The 19397-nt window shown below is 39.8% G+C and overlaps 1 protein-coding gene across 2 annotated transcripts in view; it reads left to right on the forward strand.

Moving 5' to 3' along the window:
- The window catches only part of abca12 (ATP-binding cassette, sub-family A (ABC1), member 12), a 275097-nt gene extending 255941 nt beyond the window's left edge, over nt 1-19156 (forward strand). For both annotated transcript variants that reach the window (XM_039755332.1, XM_039755333.1), the window contains 7 exons: nt 3302-3452; nt 6061-6195; nt 6882-6985; nt 8479-8571; nt 13413-13518; nt 15436-15573; nt 16785-19156. In XM_039755332.1, the coding sequence (XP_039611266.1) occupies nt 3302-3452; nt 6061-6195; nt 6882-6985; nt 8479-8571; nt 13413-13518; nt 15436-15573; nt 16785-16871 (814 nt within the window). In that variant the 3' untranslated portion in view covers nt 16872-19156. The remainder of the gene's footprint in view (nt 1-3301; nt 3453-6060; nt 6196-6881; nt 6986-8478; nt 8572-13412; nt 13519-15435; nt 15574-16784) is intronic.
- The last annotated feature ends 241 nt before the right edge of the window (nt 19157-19397 follow it).

A 19397-nucleotide genomic window follows, 5' to 3' on the forward strand; every position in this document is an offset into this window, starting at 1 on the left:
ATGCAGTTACTGAAAGTCCCATGTTCACTTGTCATAGTTCCACTGCAGACTTTGCCCATCTTCCTTGAAATCCCAGACTGGCTCAAGGAGGTAGAGATCGGGGGTCTGTTGGTCACAACATTCTCTATTCCCCTTTTTATGATTTTGACTTTAGGTTCGGGGTAATTATCATGCTGTAAAATGAACCTGGGACTGATCGGATGCCTTCTTAATGATATGAAATGAGGAGTAGGAATCAACCTCTACCTCTCAGTTTGAATTAAATCACCAACTGCATTCACAGAAACACAGCCCCAAACATGCCCCCCCAACCCCAAACAGGTTCTTCAACCATGCTTCACTGTTGCCTGCAGTCATTCATCCATATTATTGTCCTCCAGTCCTTCAACATATAAACTCTCATCTGTTTGAGCAAAAAATTCAAACTGACTCATTGGTAACATCTACTATTTTTCTGCACCCCAGTCCTTATATACTGCTCAAAAGAATTAAAGGAACACTTTTTAATCAGAGTATAGCATAAAGTCAATGAAACTTATGGGATATTAATCTGGTCAGTTAAGTAGCAGAGGGGGTTGTTAATCAGTTTCAGCTGCTGTGGTGTTAATGAAATTAACAACAGATGCACTAGAGGGGCAACAATGAGATGACCCCCAAAACAGGAATGGTTTAACAGGTGGAGGCCACTGACATTTTTCCCTCCTCATCTTTTCTGACTGTTTCTTCACTAGTTTTGCATTTGGCTACAGTCAGTGTCACTACTGGTAGCATGAGGCGATACCTGGACCCTACAGAGGTTGCACAGGTAGTCCAACTTCTCCAGGATGGCACATCAATACGTGTCATTGCCAGAAGGTTTGCTGTGTCTCTCTGCACAGTCTCAAGGGCATGGAGGAGATTCTAGGAGACAAGCAGTTACTCTAGCAGAGCTAGAGAGGGCCATAGAAGGTCCATAACCCATCAGCAGGACCAGTATCTGATCCTTTGGGCAAGGAGGAACAGGATGAGCACTGCCAGAGCCCTACAAAATGACCTCCAGCAGGCCACTGGTGTGAATGTCTCTGACCAAACAACCAGAAAGACTTCATGAGGGTGACCCAAGGGCCCCATCTCCTCTAATGGGCCCTGAGCTCACTGCCCAGCAACATGCAGCTCGATTGGCATTCGCCATAGAATACCAGAATTGGCAGATGCACCACTGGTGCCCTGTGCTTTTTGCAGATGAGAGCAGGTTCACCCTGAGCACGTGACAGAAGTGAAAAGGTCTGGAGAAGCCATGGAGAACATTATGCTGCCTGTAACATCATTCAGCATGAGCAGTTTGGTGGTGGGTTAATGATTGTCTGGGGAGGCATATCCATGGAGGGTCACACAGACAAAGGCATCTTGGCTGCCATTAGGTATCAGGATGAAATCCTTGGACCCATTGTCAGACCCTATGCTGGTACAGTGGCTCCTGGTGCACAACAATTCCTGGCCTCATGTGGTGAGAGTATGCAGGCAGTTACTGGAGGATGAAGGAATTGATACCATTGACTGGCCACCACACTTTCCTGACCTAAATCCAATAGAACACCTCTGGGACATTATGTTTTGGTCCATCCAATGCCACCAGGTTGCACCTCAGACTGTCCAGTAGCTCAGTGATGCCCTGGTCCAGATCTGGGAGGAGATCCCCCACAACACCATCTGTCATCTCATTAGAAGCATGCACCGATGTTGTCAGGCATGTATACAAGAACACAGGGGCCATACAAAGTGCTGCGTACAATTTGGAGTTGCTGCAATTCAATTTGGGCAAAATGGACTAGCCTGCCACATCATTTTTTCACTCTGATTTTTGGGGCGTCTTTGAATTCAGGGCTCTGTAGGTTGATCATTTTCATTTCCATCAAACGATGTGGCATCCTTTCGTTCCTAACACATTACCCAGTCTATATCAGTATAGATATCCAGGAGGATTTCTTTTTCCCATTGAGATCTGATGTGTTTTCAAAGTGTTCCTTTAATTTTTTTGTGCAGTATAGTTTATTTCGAGTTGTTTGGCTTTATTTCCATCTCAGAAGAATGGTTTTGTGGTTGTAATTCTTCCACAAAGAAGATTCCTGTAGATGGGCATATCGGTCTCAGTGGTTTCTCCCTGTTCTATGGTGATATCAGTGCTGGACCTCTTTAGATTTCAAAGGGAGGTTGCCTTGATGTATTTCTCATTTGTTACATTCGGATTTCATGACTAAGCACTGCATTTCCATGTGTCCTCTTAGCCAACTTCTTTGTGCTTCTGCAGTAAAGAATGGACAGTACACAACTGGACACACCTGCCTGCTTGGGAGAGGCCTCAATGATGTAGAATGACCACTTTGTGACTTGTCGTTATGTGGCCACTTTTGGTGTAAACCACCACATCTACTGCCACCTGCCCTTTCTTAGTCTGCATGTCCTCTGCCCAGTTTTTTCCCTCCCCTCATCTGTTTCTGTTTCAGTTCATCAGTTTGCTTAAACCTACACGTGATGCTGTTGATCATGAGCACCATCATCAAATACTCGCTTTTTTATTTTTATTTACATTTATTTATACAGCACATTGAAAGTACTCTATTACAATGCCAGTTTCTTTTGTTAAGGACATTCAGATATCTTCTGGTATTGGTTCACATTTTGCCAAAGGATTGTTTCAAATGTACTCGTCTACTGACACACTAATCCAGAAGGCAAAAAATATTCCACCTCAGACAAATATTTTTCTGAACTATCTAAATCATAGATGGGTTGTAAGTTGGCTGATTTTAGGATGTGCAGAGTCGTGATTCAACATTGTTTGCAATGTGAAAGGGTCACATATGAAAGTGTCTCGTGAAGGGACACCATGAGCAGTCTAAGCAATCAACATTCCTCTGCTATGAGCTTTGGTGGTGATTCACTTAGGGGGATGTGATGACCGTCTGTTACTTTTCTACAAAGGGGACACTCTAAATCCCAGCATAACTGTTGAAAACAATTCCTCTAAAGGGGAACTAAAATAACTTTTGCCGTTAATTATCCTAGGGGAACCACCAAGTGGATGACTGTCGGTGGCGATTCTGAAACACTGATCTAAAGTACCAGAAACTTGCACTTGCGGTACACTGCAGTTCCACACAATTAACATCTACCATCTATGTGCCAAGACAAGAACACATTATGAATGTCAGCTTATCAGAGTTTGGTGAAAGTAATAGGCAGCATTAGCTCAAATCATCTTGCCAAAAGTAATTATTGTAAGAATTGTTTAACTGCAATTTGTTTAATTAATTACTGGCAGGGCTCTTGTCGACATTAAAGGCAGCAACTTTGGAGGAATTCCTGTCGGTTATTGTCCACAAGTAGATGCCCTGGATGACCTACTGACAGCAGAGGAGCATTTGTACTTTTATGCAAGAATCCGCGGAATCCATCGTCGTCATATAAGAAGAGTAAGTTTTGGCATTGCTAAGTTCTTTAAGTTTTAGTGTGACATGAATTCATTGCTGAATAGTGGTTGATGTTTTCTGTAAAATCGCATGAAAAAGAAAGTACACCCCATGAAATGTGTGTTCTTTTCTATCATACGTGGTGTGAATGTCACCCGGGCACAGACAGGCAGACACATTGTTTTTCACCCACCACACTTTTATTTACAAATATATTTATAAGTTCAAAAGTGCTCACACAAGCCCCAAAGTCCTGGCCACACACAATGCCTTTCTTCGGGCCGCCTCCACACTCTCTTCTCCTTCTTCCTTGTCCTTCTTCCACCCGACTCCAGCCCCGAATGAAGGGAGGCGGCCCCTTTTATCCTCACCCGGATGTGCTCCAGGTGCTCCCCGGCAATAACCCGCCGACATGCCCCTGTGTGGCGGAATTGCCGGCTGTACTCCCGGAAGCACTCCGGGTGTCCCTGCTTCTCTTCCCCCCCAGCACTTCCTGGTGTGGCGGAAGTACTGAGGTCCAGGGTTCCCAAGGCATTGGGGCCCCCCCTGGCGGTGACCACGGGCCCCTACAGGGTTGGGCTTCCATGCCCTCAACCCGTGGCCCCTAAAGCAACCAGGGTGGCGGCCCCCACGTGATCCAAGGTGGGCGCACGCCCTCTTACGGTCCCTCAAGGCGTCCTGCCCGAGTCATCGCCCCTGGCATCTCTGACAGTGGTCATATCAACATGTAATCTTAATTTGAACCATATCAACAAATAAAAGTGATATAATACAAAAATCATCATGTCACATTTTATAGTCCATTTTGTTATTGGAATGGACATAAATGCAAATTTCACATTTGGAAAACGTAATTCCATCTCAATATTTATCACTACCTGAAACACCTCAGGTTAGAATCAGCTGCAGAGGACTACAACATCAACAGAGGGGATCTTGTCTGGACCTAGGATTTTGATTTTATATACTTTATTAATCCATGAGTCGGAATTGTCTTTTCACATGACCTTTGGGGGTCAGAGCGGCAGGGTCTGCCATCGTGCAGCACCCCTGAGCAATTTTCAGGTTAAGGGTCTTGCTCAAAAACCCAACAGCATGGAATCCCTTCTGAAAGTCGCAGGATTTGAACCGAGGGCAGACGTCGACTTATGTAAACGCACAGGGCTAAAGGTGGATGTAGGCAAATGTCAACATCCAGCAGTAGAAGACAGTAATCAGCTGTAAACGTCAAGAAAACTCAGTTACATTATAAGTTGATTCTCTTTGATAGAAGGAACGTTAACTTAATTGACATGACCTCGAATCCCTGTGTATGCGCGAGTAACGAAAAGTCTAAAATAGTAATCGACATCTGGCAAGACAGCAAAGCAAATGCAAAAAGCAAAGTGTATTTTTTTGCATATTATTGCTGAATCATACTGTGACTTACCGGACTTTGATGCAACTTATCTGGTACTCGAAAATGGTACCCGCATCTGCTGATCGGTCCCCAGCTATTCGTAGTGCCAATCCGGCTACCGGACTTTGCCAGACGAAGTGGCGTGCTAGTGGACGTGCCGACTACCAGCCACTTGATTACTTCAAACTTTTTTCCAGCAAGTGCCTTTCAGCTTATGAGTGAAGAGACAAACAGGTATGGAATAAGTATGTGAATTCACATACTGTAGAAGCTCATGGAACATAAACCAGAGTGACATTTGTCAAAAATAAACAGCTTATGTTGATTTATATATGAAACCTTTCAGAAAACTGAGTTTTTTGGAAAAAATATTTAGCCCAAGGCCAAAATTGGGGAAAAAAAAATCCCTGAAAGAGTTAATGCAGCCAAGGAAAATAAAGGACAAATGGCCTCTAAGGGTGTAAATGCAATAGAAAACTTCCAAAATGAAAACAAAGCTGTGAGGCTAAGGTATTCTAGTGTATCAAAAATGGAGCGCCTACTTCTGATGGCTGTGGGATTTATTAGTGGGGTTAGTGGAGGGACAGAGGGAATTGCCGTCACTGGGAACTGAGTGCTGCAGAGGAAATAGAAGAAGGGAATTTTAGCGCCAGCGCCACCTATCAATCCGGGGTGGTAGTACATCCACAGATACACATCTGTGACAATACATTTTATATATACATACTGTATATTATACAGAGAGAGAGAGAGAGAATTATAGATATATGTAGATAGATAGACACGTGTGTATATATTGTAAAGGAAAGCAGAGATGGAATGGCTTCCCAGCCGGGTTGGATAAACAGTATGCTCTAATTCAGAGCATTTCAGGTTCATCCAAGTTTAAAATGAATCCATCTTCCTTTGCGCAATACCTTACAGCAGTATACCCATGAAAACAAATGATTACACTTAAGACCACAGGACCAGAGACTGAAATGACATGCGTGTTGTGCAGGTCAAGTCGCTTATCCGCACAGGTGGCGCAGTGGTAGTGCTGCTGCTTTGCGGTAAAGAGATTGTGGGTTCGCTTTCCGGGTCCTCCCTGCTTGGAGAGCACTATATAAAATGTAAAGAATTATTATTATTATTATTATGTTCCTGCTTTATTTCTTTCAAACTGTATAAAGTGAAAAAGTAATAATTGACAGACTGACTTTTTGTGCCTAGGTTGTGAATTACCTACTTCAGAAAATGGAACTCATGAATCAAAAAAATAAGCTCTCTAAGCATTACAGTTGTGGCATGAAAAGAAAGCTCTCCACTGCCATTGCTCTCATTGGTTGCCCCCAGATCCTGCTCCTGGTAAGATTAACAATATTAGTTTAAAAAATATTGGTTATATGTTGGATGGCTTAATGGTGCAACAGATAGTATTTCTGCATCAGATCTCCTGAACCTCAACGTCAGCTCTCAAGGTATAGTGTCTGCTCTGCAAGTTCATACAGCTTACCCAAAATGGTAAGGTGTGACAGATAGATATATAGGAAAGACAAAAAATAACAGATAGTTAGACAGGTGAATAGTACTTAATTTGCCCCTACAGGGAAATACAGCTTTTTACAGAACCTCAAGTAGTTTTATATAAAATAAAAATAGCCCCCCACTGAAACAAACACAAGAGTTACCAAAAAAAAAAAAAGAATAAAACTTTTCACTTGGCTGAAGATACAAATAATATACAAATGCAGTCACAGTGAGGCTCTCTAAAGGCATTATGATGTAGGTATGGAGATGCCCAAACAGTATCTTGACACACGTCTGCTGAATAATTCAAAACTCTGGAAGTTCTCAATGTTAAGCACTGTTCATGATGGCAGTCAGTTTCCCCTTCATCCTCTGCTCCACCACTACCTCCAGGAGGTCCAGAGTGTGTCCCATAACTGAGCCTACCTTCTTAATCGTCTTGTTAATTCAGTGGGCATCTCTCGCTGTGCTGAACTTGTAAGCTTGTCAATCTTTTCTAATTGTTTTACTCATTTGATTTCAAGGATGAGCCTAGTTCTGGAATGGATCCTAAATCAAAACGCCACCTCTGGAAGATTATCTTGGATGAAGTGAAAGAAAAATGTGCTGTCATTCTCACCTCTCACAGGTTGGACATTATCACATACTGTATTTTGGAGCATTTATCTGTAATTTGAGTTTTGGGGGGGTATGCTGTAAAATATTAATCAGCAATCTTTGATCAACTATAGTCAGTAGAGCAATGTGGTGGGTTGAGCAAGATTTTAAAGAACAGTGCAACTTGGGCTCTGTGGGTGCATTCACGGGTGAGGAGCTGAGAAGACACAGGGTGTTCGGGGTGGAGCCACGCTTATTATTTAAATGGTTGGCCGTTCCACACCAGAACTCTGTAGACTGCAATTAGAGTGTCTCGCCAACAGGTGGATAAATCGGAATGTACCATCATGAAATTTGTGAGACTTGCCAACAACTCTTATTAGGTTCATCTATTCTCACCCTTGAAGATTATAACACACACACAAGAGTTACACATACTGTACATACACATAGCAATCCCAGCCACACAAAATCTCTAGTGATGCCAGATGCCAGTCAGTCCGCAATATTTTGCATAAGATTCTTTATATAGGGATTCACTATCACCAGCGCTAACAAACATGTGGGTGTCATCACAACACACATAACAGCTCAACACTCTTTTGGCTGTATGTCACTTACTAACCAAACGAGGTCTTGCTTTTACCTCAGGTCTAAATTATTGAGGAGTGACTTCAATAGCCTTGATAAATGCTGCGAATATGACATTAGACATCTAAATCAGACTTGGTACCCATTTATTATCTCAATCATTCTAAATAACAGACAAAGTATAGAAAAACATTAAAATCATCGAGGTACTTATTAACATATGACACTACCAAACAGAAGAAAGTAAAATAGATAGCAAAGTCTTTATAAAGTCTTAGAAAAGCTTACTGAAAATCAGAAATGACCAAGAGTTGCATGTTGGTCTAGGTGGCTTTTAATTAAGCAAAAGGCGTTCTTTGTAGGCTATGTTTTCTATTAGTCTCATGTCTCTTGATCTCCAACATTAGTTCTTATGTTGCTCTTCTGTCATCATTTTTTTTTCTTCTTCACCATTGGTTATTTATGTTAAAATGCACACCTGGGGTTTCAATTTAAAAAGTCAATCCCATGAGACTTTAGTTTCCTGTTTATGATGTGTGCTAAGCATATACTTAACAATATCATAGCACAAAAGCATGTGTTTTGCAGGTTTTTCTTTCTCGCAAGAACGTTTTTCACATAGCTTTGATTACCACTGGCTTGTATCACATTATTAACTTCTTCTTCTCCATTCTGCATGGAAACTTGAGATTAAAATTTTATTTTATCCTCATTGATCACTACAATATGCATGGAGGAACGTATAAAAAATGCATTTTAAGTGCAAATCGAACAGCACATAAAATATATTTATTATTTTCTGGGGCCCAAGTACACATTGATTTGATGGTCCCAGATCTCTACGGTTTTGTTTCAGAATGGCATTTTTGTCTCTTTCCACCTTATGTGCTGTCTAGTCAGAATTCTGTTTATATGTATATTTGTGTTTTACAGCATGGAAGAATGTGAAGCTCTGTGCAGCAGACTTGCAATTATGGTAAAAGGAAGTTTTAGATGCCTTGGCACTCTACAGCATATCAAGGACAGGTCAGTTTTAAAATAATAAATCTGGTTAATAATACCATTTTTTTGCATTTCTTATGATTTGCATATACTGTACATTTTTTTTACATGTACACTTTGAGGCCTGTTTTCACCAGACGTCATTTGGTTGCATTTGACTGCTTTTGTATTCATTTACTTCTTAACCAATCAGCCTAAAAATTTTATGTGTATTCCTTAAGCACAGGGGTTCTTCTCATTCACAACAGATGTAATGCTTGCAAAAAGGATGTGTATGAGCCACCCCTAAGGCACATCACTTTCATCCAAAAATGTTTAAAAGACCACACTGAGATAAAGAGGGAACAATCTATGAAATTATCACCTTTATTTTTTTCTATACCATAACGATACACTCAATACTAATAAGGTATGTTGTTACTAGTGGGTTGTGTCTTGAAATTAGAACCTCACAGAAACTGAGGTCTAGCTACCCCTGAAAATTTGTAAAAATTTAAATGCCTTTGACAATCAATCTCAGGCACCACCTTTATATGATATACACTATACAGACAAAATTATGTGCACACCCCTCCAAGTTACTGTGTTCAGGTGTTTTGTTAATAGATGCATCAAATCAGGCACATAGCCAAGCAATCACGTCTGAATTGTTTGATTTGTAATTTTAAACTGTGGAGCAGAGGGGGAAATTAAAGTTGTGTATTTGTCCCAAACATTATGGAGGGCCCTGTGTATGTATGTGTATATATATATATATATATATATATATACTAGCAAAATACCACGCTTGGCGAGAAGTAGTGTGTTAAAGAAGCAATGAAAAGAAAAGGAAACATTTTGAAAATAACGTAACCTGATTGTCAATGTAATTGTTTTGTCACTGTTGTGAGTGATGAGTGTTGTTGTCATATATATATATTTACACACACATATATACACACATATACATACATACACACACATATATACACACAAATACATATATATATATATACATACATACATACACACACACATATATAAACATATATATACATATACATACATATCTACATATATACACACACAGCTATTTCGTATCAGTGCAATACGCTGTTTGTTAAAACAGTTGACTCCCGCTCTTACGTGCAATAACAAATCAAATCATTCAGTTGTCTTTGCTCTTATGTCATTTTAGAGCTGGACGCCTGGCATCTTTTTTTGGCCACAGGTTCGTTTCTGTTTGCTGTGAGGTTCTGTGTTGTGGAGATTCTCAGGATGGATTGCAGGTGCTCATCAGTGAGGCGACTCCTGTGTGCTGTTTTGTTAGTCTTTATCACTGACAAGAGCTTCTCACACAGATATGTGCTACCAAACATGCACAAGGTTCGAGCCGCATGTAGACGGACTTTTTTTGTTCATCAAAGTCACCAAAGCGCCGTGCAAACTCAATGCGCAGTGCGCTCAGTTTATCAGCAAAGTGCGTATTTGGGAACACCGTAGTGACGACTTGGTTTAACATTACTTGGCAACAGGGAAAGTGGGGCAAGGTGAACTGGTGCATTTGTGTCTCCCATAAAAGCAGCTTCACTTGAAATCACTTTGTGATTGTGCACGGGTTAAAACGTCCGCTGAAGTGTCAGATTCTTATTTAATTATGCTGTTTTCTGTATCTTCTGAATTGCATTCAGGTTACCCTGATGCAAGGCAGCTGAAGCGCTGCATTATGGGATCTGTAGTTTATTGTGTTACCAGCGCTTCATATACCCGGGCTTTAATAACAATAATACAGTATATAAAATGATCTCGCGGGCGGCGGATGTGGCCCGCGGCCCTTGAGTTTGACACATATGGACTAAATAGAACTTGAAAAGATATGTTTTTTCAAATGTGATCGCGCAATTCAGATAGAGTTGACGCGCACTACAGCCTGCATGCCTCAATGAGTCATCCTCCCCTCGCTCTTTTTACCGTTCATCTAATGAATACACTGAGTATGGCTTTACCAAAACAATCATTGATGGCGAATAAAGTATCCATTATTCGAGTATGTAGAGCGGGATATATATATATATATATATATATATATATATATATATATATACATATATATATATATACCCGCGTATCGCAGCGGAGAAGTAGTGTGTTAAAAAGGTAGAAAAGAAAAGGGAACATTTTAAAAATAACGTAACATGACTGTCAATATACAGTATTTGTTTTGTGAGTGTTACTGAGTGTTGCTGTCATCAAGGATTTGATTATCATTATTTCTTTCAATCAGGTTCGTATTTGTAGGATGTGTTGTGTTCAAGTTACATTCCGTGTTTGTCAATCGTTGTAAAGATGACAGGTTTCATTCATCGATTCGTTTCTTACTGCATCAATAAACAGCTCGTCTTCTTCTTTATCTGAGACCTGACACACTGCATGCACGGGTTTTTTACACTGTCTTCCTTTAGCGGGACATTGACTTTTTCCACCGTGTGCTTTGTTTCCGCAGTAGCTGGATTTATGAATATGCTTATCAGGCGCTTCATATTTTTGCTGCCTTTTCAATTGTGTAATTCGGTTTTTGTTCATCGCTCTTTGGAACTGTTGCTTTTTATCTGTGCACTGCGTCAGTTCACGTGAGCCGCTCGGTGTACATGCATCGAAGGTTCCCAGCTGTGCTGGTGCCATCTCGTGCTATGTCCATAGCTTTATTTAATGTTACCTTAGTCCTGGCACTTAAAACTTTCTCTCGCAGTTTCGCTGAGTTTGTGTCAAACACCACCCTGACCATCTCATCTTCCTCTCCATAAGCACAGTCCTTCACCCGTGAATATTTAGTGGGAGTTTGCTATTGGATTGCCGCTGACGGACGGCCTTATATGGGCAGGCACTAAATTACAAACGCCAGCGGCAGCCTGTCTATGAACTTAATTTAAAGTGTAGGTTTACATCGTGCTTTGCTTCCGAAGTAGCAGAACTCATGAATATGGTTGTATATGTCACTCGCTCGCTTCTTATTGTTTCGCTGCCTTCTTAATTATATAATGCATGTATTCTTAAGCGGTTTTTTGAGCTCTTCCTGGTTTTCTATGTATTGCGTGATTACGTGGGAGGCGTGATGATGTCACACGAAACTCCGCCCCACGGCGTTGAAGCTCATCTCCATTACAGTAAATGGAGAAAAACTGCTTCCAGTTATGACCATTACGCGTAGAATTTCGATATAAAACCTGCCCAACTTTTGTAAGGAAGCTGTAAGGAATGAACCTGCCAAATTTCAGCCTTCCACCCACACGGGAAGTTGGAGAATTAGTGATGAGTCAGTGAGTGAGTCAGTGAGTCAGTGAGTGAGTGAGTGAGTGAGTGAGGGCTTTGCCTTTTATTAGTATAGATATACACACACACACACACACATCTACATACACACACATCTACACTGTATACATTTTTTTTCTTTTTACATTTATAAGGAAACCTTACCGCAGCAGAATGAAATGCAGTTTGTACCAATGCATGATAAAGTGCCCTGCATCCACTGAACTTGACCAATGACATTGTTTAGCACCATTTTCAATAAGCTTGTTCTCAAGATCCTCTGAGGAATAAGTAATGGTCAGGTGTCCACAAAAACCTTTGGACATATATAATGCATTTTCAGAAATATTCTCAGTCCTACCTCGGGGTAAAGAATGGCCAGAGCCTCTCCTGGCAGCTTTAAGCACTAAGCCAAGGCACAACAAGTCACCTGTTAAGATAGGCAGATAGAGTCAATGCTGTAATGGGGGGCAGAACTCATATTAATGCTCATGGTTTTGCAATGGGATGTCCAACAAGCTCAGGTAGGTGTAATTGTCGAATGTTAAACATTTAGCTATTTATATTTTAATTAGCTATGTAAGCTTATGCTGTAAAAAGCCCAGGCTCCTAAAAACCATGGATTCTGGCATTTCAATCAATCAATCGCATTGGTTGTGCATTAGCAGCTAAGTGAGGTTCTCTTACCTTGGCGGTTTCGTTTTGCCAACGTGCTCACCTCCATTGTCTATCAGCGGCTAAGCGAGTTTCTGTCCTCGGAGGTTTCATTTGCTGATGTGCTCGCCGCCCCACTTGTGTATTAGCAGCTAAGCCATTCACTTTGGCGACAGACTAGATTTTTTTGAGCTTCACGCTGTAGCCTAGGACACACAAACACACCTTTTGGGGCTGACTGACTCAATTTTTCAAAATCGGAAACCCCTGATAAAAATGTAATGCTTATATAATTTTTCAAACTTGCTTAATCCAGTAAAGGGTTGGAGGAGAGTCTACACTGGCCATATCAGATCAGGCTCTGGATTTGGTGGTGGGGGTATGCCCTCACACAAGGCCAATTTGGAATTAGTTTTAAATGTTTGAACTTCACACTTTTAAATTATTCTGACACACTTCCGCTTAGGTGCCTAGTATAATAGTTGCAATTCTAATAATGTGCAATAATCCTAATCAACTGCCAGTTGACCGGACACATAAATTTGTGTGATGTAGGAGAAAATGCGGAGAAGAACCTATGCAGACACTGGTGAGAACATGCAGTCTCCACAAGGACAATCATTTGGATTCATAACCGGTTTTAAACATCAATTCATCTTTCTAACCTGCTTACCCAGGGCAGTCAGCGATCACTGGGCACAATGCAGGAACACGACCTGGACAGGGCACCAGTCCATTGCAGAGTAAACACACACACACACACACACACACTGTGGCCTAGTATTTTACCCCAATTACAGAAAATCAGATGTTTCTTCATTTTTCTCAGTGGTTCATGACCATGTCAAATTATATCTTTTTACCTCGAAGGCAAGTACTCTTTTCAAAATAATGATATTATATATGTGTATATATTGTTCTAGGTTTGGAAAAGGGTTCACTATAAGAATGCACCTCATGTCCAGCACCAGCAACGTGGACAACATTACCTCTTTCATGGAGTCAAAGTTCCCCAGCACATATTTGAAGGTAAGAACATAAATTGGCTGACCGTGCCAGCGTGTCATTGAGGGTAGGCAGAAACACAGACCAAATTCTCATATGGTCACTTCTGCTTGTTTAATACCTCCACTTATTAGAAGAAAATGTATAAAGTCCAAAAGTATCCATAGGGTATAAACCGTTTTACAAAAAACTATTTAAGTACTCACCTGCACATCATTTTTAATATTACCTTTCCCCAATTTGGTTCAGTGTCCCATCACGTGTAGCTGACAATTAGTGAAATAAAGAAGGGCAACCTGCACTGACCAGCTACCTGTGAGTTTCTTCCTTCAGATGATGACAACTGAAAACAATGGTTGAAGATCATCATTCTAAAAACTGACAAATGATTTCCTGATCTCTGGTCTAGACCTTGGCTTATGCTCTAACCAGTCTCAATGATGCACAGTGTGTGGCAGTTTGGATGGTGTAAATCATAATATGCACACAGAATGCCTTGTGGCAATTGTCCTGGGTGTTTACTCCACATCTCTGTTAATGATGTGGGCCTGTTCATGATAGTGCCTGTGGTCGACTCCCTGCTGTTCAAATAAAACACTATGTGAATGACTACCACCTGCTAAATATTGGTGGACATAACTGGCTCCAATCTATCAGAGTGCTTCACATGCCTATTCTCTATGAAAACAGGTGACTAAATTCTCTAACCCTAACTTTTTTCAGCCATCACTACAAACTACATGGGGCAAGTAACATAAAAAATTATTTTTGGCTGTGGTATTCTGTTAATTGCTAAAAATAGAAGTGGACCTTCACTAATTCAACACCACTGGGATCCGAGAAGTGGCAAATTAGTGAAAAATGTCAAATCACAGAAAAATCACCTCTAAATAGTAGCTAAATACCTCATCATACCTTTATAATATCCTATAAATCAGTCCAAGTTTGATAATAAAGGAAACAGGAACATTAAATGAAAAAAGCAAGTGAAATTTTAACAATGTACAGGAAAATGTCCCACAGGATTATCAGAAGCTTAAGGATAGCTGGGAGAATTAGAACGAGTAGCCAGAAAAATAGTTGAAAGGACAAACCTGAAGTCGGAAGCCTGAAAGAGAGAAAAAAAAATATATATACACAGCAAGTAAAGCATCGGAAGGAAAAAAAAAAAAAGAAAAAATGTACACCGAGAACTAAAACATTATCAAGACATAAAAAAAGAGCCAATTGCCACCTTACTGCCCAATTTTTGCACCAAATTGGTCACTAACTGACACACGAAGGTTTGTTTCTTTTTCTTTATCCAGTGAGGGATGTTGCACATTGCCGGTGTGGCTGTATTTAACACAGAAGTAATTGGCTTGACACCCCAGTTATGTGAATGATTCCACCAATCATGGAAGCCCCAAGGTGCCACTGAAACTGTGATATAAAGATAGATCACGTGATGGGCTAGTTTTGGTTCCATGCGTTTCACAGTCACATGGTGTACAAGTACTGAAAAGGCAAAGGAAAAAAGCAAAAATGACAGTAACTTAAAAACCTCACGAATCACAACAGTAAACAGATTTGTCACAACCATAACAATGACCAGTAGGTGGGTGCGGTGTCCAAAAGAATTTTGAAATTAATGCCAGATTAGTGAAGAAATAAGATTATAGGGAGGCATATAAGTGAAGGTCTACATGAAATTCAGAAAAATAAGACACGGCTGTCTGTGTAATGCATCTGCAGGTACACAGAGAAATTATTTATTTTATATCATTGATTGCACCTCCAATACAGAAAACACAGAAGAAACACAATGTGCTAAAAGTCTCTGTCTGTCCAATATGGGTTATGTCATAAATGTTCCGTTAATTAAGACAGCTTTAAGTGTTATTTTCTTTTATTTACTGAAACTACAAAACATCTCATTGCACTTATTTTTTTCCTTTTAAGGATCACCATTTAGGAATGGTGGAGTACCACATCCAAGTGGCACCAGGAGGTGTGGCTGACATATTTCAGGAGCTTGAGTCTAACAAAGAACAACTGAACATTAGATACTTCTCAGTCTGCCAGACCACATTAGAGGAGGTAAGAAATGATTGGTCTGTAAAAATAGGAAGACATCTATGATGGTGGAACAGAAAGGTTTACAACACAATATTTGGTAACACCTTAGTTATATTTCATAGGACATATAACACAGCCAACTAATCAATCTATAAATAAACACAAATGAAGGTATATTGTGCAGAAATTTCAAAATAAACTTGATGAAGATGAAGCATTAAATTGCTAGTGTGACCCGAATGGGGCATTAAAGCACCCCAAACTCCAGACAACCTCACAGACACAAGTCCCAGGTTTAAATAAAAGGTTTTATTACTATTAATTACCTTCCCAAATGCTAATTAATAGTTTTTGCACAAGTACATTACAACAACCCACTTCTCTCTCATTTTCCTTTTTTCCACTCATCCTAGGTGAGCTTTGTTCTCCTTCTACCCGATTCTGGTCTCTTACCTTAGACCCAGGAAAATTTCCAGTGATGCAGCATTGCCCATATGTATTACTTCCAGATAAAGTGGAAGCCCCGCAAAGTAATAATCACGGATCCCTGCAGCACCCTCGGAATGTGACAAGGCCGCCCCATGGGACTGCAGTTCCCAGTATGCCTTGTGGATATCCGTACAGGTAGTGTTGCTGCCACCTAGTGTATTTGGGGAGCAAGTAGCACTGGCAGGTTACTCCCCATATTCTTCGATCATGCTGGCCTCCCAGCTGGGTATCGTTCCTTGGTTTAACCCTGCTGGGATGCCACTGCACTGTCAGCTCCTGCCTGCCTACTGGCCAATGCTGGAGGATCCTCGTCTTCCTTCTTGTTCCTCCGAAGGCATCTTGCCCTATGCCGGCAGGGATGCTCGCCCACGTGTGCCCTCCATCACATCTGACAGCAGTGGACAGAAAAGATCCCCTGAGATGCTTTTTAGCACACCATGGTGGATTAATTTTGTGTCTAAAAGTACTCCAAGAGGGGATAGAGGGGATTTTTCATGACAGAATCCAATTTTGCCACTATGCTCTTTTCCACAACAGCTTCCTCCATGTCCAGAGTTGGCCGTGTAATGGCACAGAATTTCCCAATACGTTTCTTCAGGCATTGTGAATCTTTGCTTTCCCCAGGAGACCACAGCATAGAACACCACCTGGGTTACTATGGACTGATAGAACATTTCCAGGAGCTTGCTGCATACATTAAAAGACCATTAATGTAATTTTTGTATGTCATTTGTTTTTCTCAGGTCTTCATCAACTTTGCCAGAGATGATTCAAACTCTGAAAGTTCACAATCCAACAGTTCGGGAAGCTCACCTGATATGCTAATGTGACACAAAAGTGACGTCCAAAGTGACTTGAGTTCAACCTTCACTGCACATTCCAATGCAAATTAATGCACAGATATATTTTAATAGACAGTACGAATGAAAGCCGTTATTACTTGTTGAAGAATTTACTGTTTATTCTGTTTTAAGTTATTAAGTGCAATATTTATTAAGATAACAAAAAATAATAGCTCAGAAGACATTTTCAAATGTGTACTTATTGAGGGAATGGGCTTTAAAATCATAAAACCTGCAGTGGTTCAAATCTTACATAACAAGACTCTGCAATATCAAGGTCATTTGAAGCAAAAAGTGGATAATAAGCTGTAACTGTGCACGATACGAAAAGATAAAAGCTGCAAATCACGTGGGATGCACTCCAGAGATGATACCTACATCAAGAAAATAACAACAAGCATCATGAAAGGTGTTTTCTCAAATTTTCTTTCATTTGATTTTTTTTTTTTTTTAAATAGTGTCTCATTTAAGGTTAAAGTACTGTAGGCGATGTGATTAATGGCTGGCAAACTCAATGCGTGATGTGCAAATAAACACATCGGATATGTCCCTGTTAGACGTGCCTTACTCATTTAATCACAATTCCGAGACTTTTGCATTTTTGTAATATTTTAAAACCGTTAAAATGCTCTAACTCATCATGAACTCAACCGTTCCTAGTTGTTATTTATTACTCATTGCTGTTGTAAACTTACAATCCCAGAGCTAGCCACTTTAAAATAAAAAAAGAGGTCTACAATATAGGAATATACTGTATATTTATATATTATTATTGTAAATTTATCGAAGCCCTATTTTTATACGAGTGAAGCACTGTGACATGCTGAAGTTCCCAAAGTAAGAACAGGAACGGAAGCCTTACGATTTAATGTCCAATACTTTAGCCAGTACAACATCCTGAATGCATTAAATATTCATATATTTTATATAATATATATATAAATAAAATACACACACAGCCATATATATGTAAGTACAAATAAACAATACACATATATGTTTATTCTTTAAGACATTTCTAATATAATATTTAATCACTCATTTTATATATACCCTATACTTCAACATTTTCATATTAAGCCTTATTAAATCATAATAAAAAAAATATGCTCAATTATCTTAGATTAAAAAAAAAATCTGAATCTATATTCATTGACTGAAATAATGAATTGCAAAAGTTTAGTTGTTTACTTTGATCTTTCAATCATGTTTCTGGCTTGATAAGACATCTGCAGCTTTGCAAATGTGTAGTTTAATTGGTGCAAATGAAAAAGAAAGAACTTTGCACCCAAAGTTTGATTGTATTATAATTTTTGTCAGAACTTTTATTTATGAATTGAATGCCAAGTAGTAATTGTGGTGAAAAAGGAGCAGCAATGGCACTTTTCCTTCAACGTGTGCACTTCCTGAATGCGCTCAGCGTCCACGTTGTCACTGAGGAGCAGATGGACATAAACTCTTAATATTCTTGCATTAATGTATTATACTACAATGCACTATTTATTAAAGTTTCTTATATGTCATTAAAAAATAGGTTACACTTTAGGTACTGCAAAATGCATCTGTTGCTCATTTACTCCAATTTAACAAGACCTTAATTCAGGCTTCTTTTGGTCTTCCATTATTCTTATAAAACATCAGTAGCTGGGTTATTTGGCAGTGTGCTATGCGGAGTGCTATATGAAGTACTGACAGGATGGTAAAATTATGTGTTAATATGAAGGACTTACAGGTCTTGTATGTCATAAAGAAAAATGTGTCTACAGTTAAGCCACCTCAGACACTCATTTTTGCTAGTTCAGTTAGATTTGTTCAGTTGTGTTACTCTTTTGCATTGCAAAGATGAATAAACACTTTATTGATGCTTTACAAGTGTTACGAAGACCCAAAGACGTTTGTGTTACGGTCTTGTTACATATGAGGAAATGCGTAAAAGATGTACTACCTAAACTAAAGTGTTACCGAAAAAGAACATTCACTGCACCTGCATACCTGTCTAAGGGGTTCTTGTCAGTTTCCACAGTGAAGCTGGCACAGCAAATCCTTCCTTTTATCAAATCGCCCTGGACAGAAGGCAAGAGTAATGCTTTAGCTTTAATACATGTGTCACAGAAAAGATGTTACAAAATGTCATACTAAGATAAAAGAAACTTTAATAATGCTTTATTGATGTTTGATGCAACCGATAAAAAATATATATATTATTGGAGCTACGGTACTTTATAGTGCTTAAATATTTTTTATGCAAAAGTGTATTAAATAGTTATTTTTTTGACTTTTTAAAAAAATAAAATAAAAGCACATTTTAAAAATCTGGATGTGCAGCATTATTTCATGTTCTTTAGTTTTACCCTATAGATGTTACCTTTGGGGTAGCACAGTGGTGGCTGCAACAAGGAGACCGGATGTATCCAGCAGGGGGCACTTATCTCCCAAGAATATCAGCGATGGTGTGCTGGAGCCTAACCCAGCTAGCAGGTTGCCAGCCCATCACAGGGTGAACACCCCCTACAC

Source organism: Polypterus senegalus, chromosome 6 (assembly GCF_016835505.1).
Source record: "Polypterus senegalus isolate Bchr_013 chromosome 6, ASM1683550v1, whole genome shotgun sequence".
In the NCBI taxonomy this organism is placed as follows: Eukaryota; Metazoa; Chordata; class Cladistia; order Polypteriformes; family Polypteridae; genus Polypterus; species Polypterus senegalus.